Below are 10,134 nucleotides of genomic sequence, written 5' to 3'. Positions count from 1 at the left end.
AAAACATGGCAAATATAAAGGGTGAGATTCACACTTCCTAGCATTTTATTTTCTAAATATTCTTTCACCCAAATGTGCCATTCCATGTGGAGTCCATCACTGAATAAGCATACTAAATCAAAGAAGCATAGCTCAAAGAACTATTACAATATAAATCATCACCCTACTCCAGGAAAAGCACATGCAAGCTTTTATACACTGCTTAACACAACCAACCAGAGCGTCTCCCTATTTTCTTCCTAGTATAGTATCCTTTCGTATCAACTTATCAATTTTCCTAATAATCTTGGGATACAAGTATTACATCACTCCCATTTTTAGGGAAAATTAAATTGAGAAATTAACTTTCCCAAGGAATGATGGCTAGTAAGTGCCAGAGCTTGGATTAGAATTCAAGTCTGGGTCCAAAGTTCATATGCTTTCCCTCAGATCCATTTTCTATTTTGTGTGCATGGAGGAAATCACAAGTATTATTATATTTCAAATCTTTAGTTATTAATTCTTTACATACTAGACATTTTCCTGTACTTGAATTGAATAATACAGGTGAAGTAGCATGACTGGGCTGCATGGAGTTCCTTAAAACCAGAGCAGGTTCACTAAGCCAAGAATTCTGTTTTACAGTCACATTAGTGACCCTGATCTCATGTCAAGCTTTATGCAATTTCACAGGTATTAACAAAAGAAGTTCTAAAAGTAAAAGGTTAATAGTATCTGTAAATGAAAAACAGAACCTTTCAAATTACTTTATATTGTTCTCTATTGCTTCATATTTATTCTTTTATAAATAAAAATGTAAATATAAGCTCCTTGAGAGCAAGTTCTACACCATTGATTACTCTTATTTCCTCTCGTGACATCTTATAAAGAGCGAGGTACATAATTGATGCAACTGAACTGAATCTGCTGAAGAAAACATTTATTCTCTTACATTACTTTTAAAGTACTGTTTATTGCATTAAAGCAGATGAGCAAGAACTCTCTTCCTACAGGTTCACCACAGAGGGAGCAGGATAATCAATTCATACCTGAGATATCTTCTGGCATGTTCATTCTTATGACCAACCATGAGATAATAGCATCCCACCGCAAACCAAGACACCTATAAAGATCAAAATTTACCATGACGAAAGGTGCTGAACTTTGAATTGAAAATCTCTAACAAATTAGGCCAGGGGGTGGGCTAGATGTTCCAGCCCATATTCTAGTTCAAATTAGAAATTTCTCTGAGACAAGCTGTCTACTCAGGGTCCTAGATGAAAAAGGGACTGTCCAAAGCTCTTCCTCAAGGTGTTTTCAATCACATCCCTGCAGCATTTGATACGAGACAAGGCTCCTGGACACTTCCTATTTCAAATCCAGCCTCAGTCCTGGCTCCCACCTGCACTGTGTGTCTTCCCTGGCTCCACTGCTGCTACCAGGTTCTACATCATTAGCTCAATTCTCTTGCACTAGTTTCTCCTCTTTGTAAATTATTTTCACACTGGTCTAGGGTGCAGATTCTCACTTGACACTTAGACCTTGTTTCCTGACTTTTATCTTTAAGGACTCAGTTCCTGTTTCCTTGAAATTTTCAATTTCTAGGTCTTAGTTCTGATCCATGGCAGTTGGGAAGACACAATGATTCAATCAGTGCACAATTTAATAAGTTACCTTATATATATATGTAATGTGAGGAAGCTATCAAGCAATTATTAACATTACTTAGGAGAAGTGGGAGTGTGAGTTTGACTTTCAATACTTTATTTTTCTATATGTTAAGTGTTTTTAATAATAAGCACACCTAATTCCTATAATCAGAAAAAAATGGAGATTTTAAGTTATATTTCAGTAGACTAAAAAAATACCTTCGTGGATTGAGAAAGTTAATGCTGCTTCTAATTACCATAAGCACTAAGATATTCTGCTCCAACACCTTAAGATAAAACATATTTGCTTAAACTTAAATTAAGGTACTGTCTAAATACTAGTTAAGCATTTTCTTTAAATTCAAGAAAAAACTCTAAAAGAATAAAAAGTTTATATTTACTTACAGGATTACTAGGGTATAAATCCACCAATTTATGAGAAAGATAGAAAAGTTCTACATTAGGGAAAAAAATAAAATAAAATTATTCACATCAAATAAATTTTCAGATATGATTTTCCCCTGGGAGTTACAACTGTTCACAATCATATAAAGTTTGTTCTCGCAGCAATAAGTTCATACTTTTATTTCTTTCTAGATACAAAATTCATTTACCTAATGAAATACAGAAACTCCAGGGAGCAGATACTACAGCTATTTCATTCAAACCCCAGCCCCACAACTCCTTACCCAGTGCCAGACCTGTAAGCAGGTGCTGAGTGCTTGCTGGGTGACTGGAAAACTGGATGAATGGCACATGATAAAGCACTGCATGGTGCTTAAAAGATTATTTCAAAGCACCTCATCTATCTTAAAAACCCATGTCTCTTAGTCCATGAGCCTATCATGGACCATCTGAACCATCCACAACCAGTCTGGCTGACTAAACTCAAGTTTATCAAATCAGCAAGATGATTTCCTCTTGAGTAACAATACATTGAGTCCTAGTATATCATGACGACGTTTCCAGACTTGAGTTCATTAGACTGGGGCCACTGGGGGGTCTACATCTCCAACAAACTGTCAGGAGACGTGATGCTGTTGGTCACAGACCACACTGAGATCGACAAGGGTTTGGAGTTGGAGTGGCTAGCTGTTTTTCCTTTGGGCAAAGCTCATTATTCAGTTTAAAGATTTAAGGGTGAATACAGTCCAAACACAACTAAATGTTTCTAAAATGTTAAAATACAGAAACCATGAGCAAAAAAATCTGCTTCCTTCCAACTTCTAAACAGTTTTGACTCTTGCCATATCAGTTTGCTTATGGATTGTACAAAAAAGTAGAAAAAAGGCAAAGCTGCCACCCAACACTTAAGCCACACATTATAAGAAAAGGAAGCAGGGATAAAGAAACAGAGTATTCTGTTGGGATAACAGGACAGACCATTGGGTCACTCTGATAAGCATTTCTTCCCTCAGTTGTTACTTTTTATTGTATAACTCCATTATGTTATTACCTGCAATCTCAATTATCCAAGATTTGTGAGATAAAATTTCACGAGTTACAGAAAATGTTCTGTCTTAAAAATTATTATATTAAAAAAATTCTTACCATTTGCTTTATTCAGCTCCACGNCCCACCAGCCCAGCTCCAGGACACCCACCCACGGAACGCACCACCTTTAGTCTCGCCCCCTCCACTGCCACTCCACCCCTTGGCCTCGCCCACTCTCTCCCTCTCGCGTCCGCCACCCGTCGCCCCGCCTCCACCTCTCGGTCTGGACCAATCTCCTCTCTCGACGTTTGCTCGAACCACCCCATACTCGTCCCGCCCCATCTCGCTGAAAACCCGCCTCCTCTTGCGAGGTTTGCCTGCAGCTCTCGGCCCACCCCACGTCCTTCCCTCGCCCACTCCGGTCTTGCCCGGCCTCTACTGTTCTCTTCTCGGATTCCACGCACAACCCGTTCTCGCTCTGCTCTGTCCTGGGAAGTACGTCCGTCCCCCAGTGAAGTTTGCCTGCATCGCCCCGTCCTCACCCCGCCCCCGTTCCGGGTCCCACACCCACCTTGCTCAGGACTGTCCTCTTCTCGCGAGGTTTGCCTGTGCTGCTCCCACAGCTGGAGGACAAAGCCAGCGGCGATGTTGGGTCTCGCCGCGGCGACTCCCGGCGGAACTGAACTTCCACGACCGACGGCTTCTCCCTCCAGCTCTGGCCCCGCGCAGCAACGGCCGCCCCGGGGCCTCCGGCACTCTCCCTCTCCGAGCGCATCCTGCACCCGCCGTAGAGTCGCCGCCGCCTTCCGCCCGCCCGGGCCTAAACTTCGCGAGAACTGGAACGCCCCCGCCCCCGTGGTTCAGATGCCGCCCGCCCCTTCCCCACTGCCACGGTCCCTGTTACCCACGTCCGGTTCCCACCCTCTGACCCACGACCTTCGATCCCGCCCCTCCCACGGGGTTGGAGACACCCGAGGAGCAGGAGGCGTCCGATAGGGCCCGAATCCCAAGCCTACAGTCTAGGGACCGCAGCTCCGACCAGCTGTAGTGTGGTCACCCGGAGCAGCGCTCAGGGTGGTTCAGATGTCGAGACTGCCCGCACTCTCCAGCAGCCGGGACTTCCGACGGTCTTGGGTGCAACGAGGGTCCGAAAGCCTTGCCTGTTAGCGGGTCAACGGGAAATTGAGCACCAGAGGACGTTTGGCTCCAGGAGGAGCCTTTAATAAGGCTCTGAAGGGCTGAATCAGTTTCCCACGGAGATGACCTGGTCCTTTAGCTAAACATTCCTGAGAATTACATTCACATGCTTAATAAACTATTTACAGCTATTTATTCTTTTCCAAGGAAATCTGAAAGTTTCAACAGAGACTAGCAATTGTATTCAAGAAAAAAGAACCGATTGACAAACAGCATAAATGGGTACATGGCTATCCTATTCGGAACAAAATAAATGCACCAGAATGGAGAGCAGAAATTGGCCGGCATGGAAGGTTCCCTTCAGCTGTTCTTAGGCGCTCAGGTGTCAACACTGACCACCGTCTGGATAGTGTTACAGGCTGGGTTAGAGTAACTAATAGACCCACGGCACCCACAAAACAGGGCCTTAAGAAGGCTTTCCAATGTGATTTTTACTCAACTTTTTGGGGTTCTCAATTAATGGGACAGCAACCAAGGCAGGTTCATATTTGTATATTTTTATTTTACATACAGGCAGTGACACTTTTGGTTAGAATAATTTATAAATGGAAGTTTATTTTTAAATGCTATATCTTTAATATTTTCTCATTTTTCTTTATGCGTGTTGGCTATATTTTATTCAAAGCACCTTTATCCAAAAAATTTCAAGTAGAAATAAAAAAATAAAAACCCAGAGAATGGAGTAACTGGAAGATAGTGGAAGTAAATCCAGGCTTAACTCAATCCAGTACTTAACCTTCAAACACTAAACACCTGTGAACACACTGGAAATTTGACATATTAATAGGTCAGAAGACTTAAAATGAAGTTTTGAAACTTAGTTGTCTAAAAGCCCAGAAAAGAAGCCAGGAGCTGTTTTCAATATTTCATAAAGTCTAAAGGAGTCCCATTAGAAATACACCTATGATAAAGTTATACAAACTAGATCCACGGTGTCCTTTTTTTGCCTCGAATGAAGTTGGTATAGAAAACCTAGTTGTGCTGATAAGCTCTGATGGTCTTATCTGTGATAAAAAGGAAATGTGGTTGCCAGATAAAATCTTTTAATACATAGGGAGGGAGGGAGGAGCAGAGGGGGCTGATGGTGAAAAATGTAGAAACCGTTCATTTGAAAGAGCTGAATGTTTCAGCGGTCTTTAAATACAGAGCCTATATTTGGAACAGCTTTAAAAATAACTGTTCTCAATCTATTTGCATGTCTTCCCGCTCTAATTTCTAAATATTAAACTATCATCTAACAGTATCTAATTTTAGCTCTTGAGTGATATTTCTAGATAGGGATAATAAAAAGGATTCTAAATCTCACACCTCACACTATTCTTATTGAAGCACTCTTGCGCCAAGGGTTTTACTACTCAGCCAAAAAAACCCAAAATTATCAAAAGGAAACAATCCAAGTGTCTATCAACAGATGAAAATGTATATATAGTACATATAATGGAATATTATTCAGCCATAAAAAAGGAATGAAGTTCTGATAAAAGCAATAACATAAATAAACCTTAAAAATATTGCACTAAGTAAAATAAACCGAACACAAAAGAACACAAAAGAACAAATGTTGTATGATTCCACTTACATGAAATTATCTAGAATGGGCGAATTCATAGACAGGAAGTAGATTATAGGATACCAGTGGCTGCAGGAGGGATGAGTGGGGAGTTACTGCTTAATGGGTACAAAGTTTCTGTTTGGGTGATGCAAAAAATTGGAAATAAAATGCCACTGAATTGCACACTTGAAGATGGTTAAAATGGCTATCTACATAGCCATACATACACACAATTTATTTCTTATAGCAATTTAGGTTTACAGAAAAATGGGGCAGAAAGCAGAGTTCCTATATACTCTCTGTGTCCCCCCCACCCCCATACCCCCATCTTGAACTGCTATGGTAATTTGTTACCAAAGACAGATAGATAGATAGAAAGATAGATATCCCCAATAAAGAAAAAACAAAACAATGAAAATCACAAATGGATGGGGCATGTCACAGGGACACAGGAGCCAAGCTGAAAGCCATACAATAAACAAAATTATACGTTTTTTTAACCTAAAATATAAAATACATATACATGTATCCATGCTGATGATTAAATAAATGGAAGAAACAAATTTTCATTACAGAATAATTCCAAATATGTGCAGATATACTCCCTTCCAGGGGTTAGAGCTTAAAACCCCTGGTTCCATTGAAGGTAGCCCTTACTCGGGCCAGCGGAGTGGCTTAAGAGCTCACTCGAGTGTGAGCTCTGAGCAACAGCTGTTCGAGTTCCAGCCCGAGCTGAGCTGCCACCAGGTGGCAGGATGGTTCAGCTAAAAAAAAAAAACCCCACCCAGAGGGTAGCCCGTACTTAGTGATTTAGTGATTGCTTCTAAAGAATGCAGTATGCAAAGGGAAAAACAGTAACTTTATAGTGAAGAAAGTTGGCAGACATCACTGTAATCAAGGTTAACACCATCTTTGATTACTCATGTTAATATCATGTACGCCGACATGTAATGAGAAAGGTATTTCACATCTGTGGTCTTTTTTTCCCTGAACCTACAACCCCAATCCAACCATGAGAAATACATCATTGAAGGACATTGTACAAAATATCTGACCAGTCCTCTTCAAAACCATCCAGGCTATGAAAGTCCGAGATACTGTCACAGTCAAGAGGAGCCTAAGAAGATGTGACAATTAAGTACAGTATGACCCTAGACGGGATGCTGGGGCAGCAAGAGGACATTAGTGGAAAAACTGTGAAATCCAAATAAAGTCTGGAGTTCAGTTACTAGTAACATACCACTGTAGGTTTCTTAGTTATAACAAAGGTTCCATGGTAATGTAATATGTTAACAATGGGAAGAAACGGTGCAGGGCATATGGAAGCGCTCTGTACTATCTTTGCAGCTTTTCTGTAAATCTAAAATTAGTCCAAAATGAATGTTTATTGAAAAAAGAAAAAAACAGACATAACAGATAGTTTATCTTCTTTATTTCACTATGTATAATTATTTTGTAGGATCAGAAAACATCTGTTGCAAAGGTGAGTTACCCAGTCTTTTAAGGCAGGTCTCCATTCCTAAATGTAGAGGTGTAGTCTGGATTCGTTTTAAGAAATGGGAAATTCTTAAGACATGACAAGGAGGTGAAGAACACTGATCTACTTTACTCTAGGACAAAATGAAATCAGGACCTATTTGGAATCACGTACTGTGGTCTGACATAGATGTCTCTAACATCATGTCACTTTCATTCATTTCAATTTCAAAGGTTTCTTCCAAGGAAGGTCTGGAATCTGGAGTTTTCCTTGAGGTTTCCAGTGGTGCAAGCCCTGTTTCTTCTGTAGTCTGTTTTTCTACTTCAAATTCCCTGAAATCCCACGGAGGTGAAATAATGTTTTTTAGTGTCTTCATTGTATGCACATCAAAGTCATAACATTTTAATTTGTCTTTAATGTCTGCTCCTAAAAAGAAACACCATAATAAGAATAAGAAATTCCATCACTTATCTGTCAAATCCATTGCTACATAACACTGCCTCTATCATTAAAGCAAATGGCACTTTTAAGAGTAGCTCAGAAAGAAAAAAAATGTTCCAATCAATTTTCCTTCTCTTCTGTTTTTATTACTAAGGGAGACTGCTGGGAAGACTTCTAGAAGCACATGCAGTTTCAGCTCCAGCGTGGCTCAATAGCCAGCCCATTCCCCAAATCCCTTCAATACTGATAGGAACCTATGGATGACTTTTTCTCAGCTGTTACAGACAAGAACTGCCTATAGGCATTTTGGCATTGGTGTAATTACAGGTCTTATGCATATAAAAACCATAGTAAAGGGAAATATATTTTCCACATATCAAAATCTTAAGAATGGAAAAGACTTTCAACAGGTGTATAAGGTTTAATCATTTCTGATATAAACAAATTGACAATTTTACACAGTTTAAACTAACAGCTTTCAGTATAGGTGTTTTGACAGATAATGACATACAGCCTTCTAAAATAAAAATAGTACAGCATGGTGACTATAGTTAATAATACTGCACTGCATATTTGAAAGTTGCTAAGGGAGTAGATCTTAAAAGTTCTCATCACAAGAAAAAAATTTTTCTATGTATAGTGATGAATGTTAGCTAGACTTATTGTGGTGTTCATTTTACAATATACACAAACATCAAATCTTTATGTTGTACACCTGAAATGAATACAATGTTATATGTCAATTATACCTCAGCAAAATAAAAAGTAGTACATAATGAACGATACACTTGGAAACCTTCTCGGTAAAACCATTACCTTTGTGAGGACAGGTAAAATGCCTGTCCCACTCAGTATCCCATCTCCAGACTTGACCTAGCGGTATAGGAAAACTTTGCATATAATCCACACACCACTTCCTTGAACGAATGAGGGAACTGAGGCTCAGGCCTGCCCCAGACTCACACAGCTACTGAGCGGCAAAGCTAAGATTTCAGCCAAGGGTCTTCAGCATGCCAGAACTCAAGCTTCTTTTTTTTGGTTTTTTAACTTTTAAAAACTGAGCCACAACCTACAAACTGTAAAGTGTGCACACATGGATGAATTCTCACATATGTATATACCCACTAAACTACCACCAGACCAAACTGGAACATTTCCAGCTCCTAAAAAAGCCCCTCATGCCCCTTCTAGTGAATACTTCCCTTTTCCAAGCCAGGAGTAATCACTGCTCTGATTTTTCTATCACTATTTAGTTATGCTTTATACTAATCTTCATACACATATAAATGGAACTAATCAGTGTATATTCTCTATCAAAAATTGTGAGATTTCACCTATGTTACAATATGACTCAGTACTTAGTCCTTTTAATCGTTCTACTGTATGAGTACACCACAATTTATTTCTCCATTCTACTATTGGTAGACATTCAGTTATTTCCAGTTAGGTGCTATTATTATTAAAGCGGCTATGAACAATCTTGTGTGTGAACTCTGGCTTATGAAGGCACATGTTTCTGTTGGGCATATACCTGGGAGTAGAACAGCTACATCATAAGGTCAGTACAGTAGATCACTACCCTAATACCCCTCCCAATGAATCACACCTCCCAGCACCTATGCCCTTGAATAACCTCTTCTTGTGTTGACTCTGTACTTAATCACATGACTCGTTTTGATGAATAGAATGTGACAGAAGTGATTTTGTGCAACTTCCAGCTTTTAAGAGGTCTTGAAGCTTTAGTTCTTGTCCTTTAGAACCCTGCAACCACCACGCTCTTCCAAGCCTGGGATAAAAAACCCATGGAAAGGCCCACCTGTGTCTAACATCTAGACCATAAGTCCCACCAACTGCCTGCTGAGCACAGTAGCATAAGTGAATGAGACCAGCAAACGAGCCAAAAATCGACCCACAGAACTGTGAGAAATAAAACATCTTTGTTGGTTGGAGTGGTTTGTTAGGCAGCAACAGATGATTGATATATTAGGCCTGTTTAACTTTAGGAGGTATGTTTAACAGTTTTCCAAAGAAGTTTTACCTGTTTATAACCCCATCAATAATCAATAATATATGAGAGTTCCAGTGGCTCCGTATCATTGTCAACACTAGGCACTATCAGTATTTTTAAGTTTTAGCCATTCTGACAGGTGTGCAGTGGTATCTCACTATAGTTTTAATTTCATTTCCCTAATAAGTAACGATATTAAGCACCTTAATTTGCTTTGTAACTATCTTGATATCCTCTTTCGTGAAGCTCTTGTACCAATATTTTGTCCATTTTTGACTGAACTTTTTCTTATTGATTTGTAGGATTCTTATGTATTATAGACATAGGTTCTTTTTTTTTTAGCTGAGCCATCCTGCTACCTGTTGGCAGCTCCGCGGCTGCTCAGCTCGGGCTGACT

General features: G+C 39.8%; 2 protein-coding genes across 3 annotated transcripts in view; both read right to left on the bottom strand.

Moving 5' to 3' along the window:
• Positions 1 to 10,134, bottom strand: part of LOC109383918 (cell division cycle protein 16 homolog) — a 33,033-nt gene that overhangs the window by 17,378 nt on the left and 5,521 nt on the right. The gene's annotated exons all lie outside the window — the stretch shown is intronic.
• LOC109383947 (cell division cycle protein 16 homolog) overlaps positions 7,227 to 10,134 on the bottom strand; it is a 7,213-nt gene continuing 4,305 nt past the window's right edge. Inside the window, exon 4 of one of the 2 annotated variants that reach the window (XM_019644822.1) lies at positions 7,227 to 7,620. In XM_019644822.1, the coding sequence (XP_019500367.1) occupies positions 7,607 to 7,620 (14 nt within the window). In that variant the 3' untranslated portion in view covers positions 7,227 to 7,606. Of the gene's footprint in view, positions 7,715 to 10,134 lie in introns of both variants that reach the window. The other variant, XM_019644821.1, reaches the window with a different exon arrangement.

This window comes from Hipposideros armiger, unplaced genomic scaffold (assembly GCF_001890085.2).
Source record: "Hipposideros armiger isolate ML-2016 unplaced genomic scaffold, ASM189008v1 scaffold_91, whole genome shotgun sequence".
Classification (NCBI taxonomy): Eukaryota; Metazoa; Chordata; class Mammalia; order Chiroptera; family Hipposideridae; genus Hipposideros; species Hipposideros armiger.
Note: the sequence above shows the minus strand (reverse complement) of the source record. Positions and strands in the feature narration are given on the sequence as shown.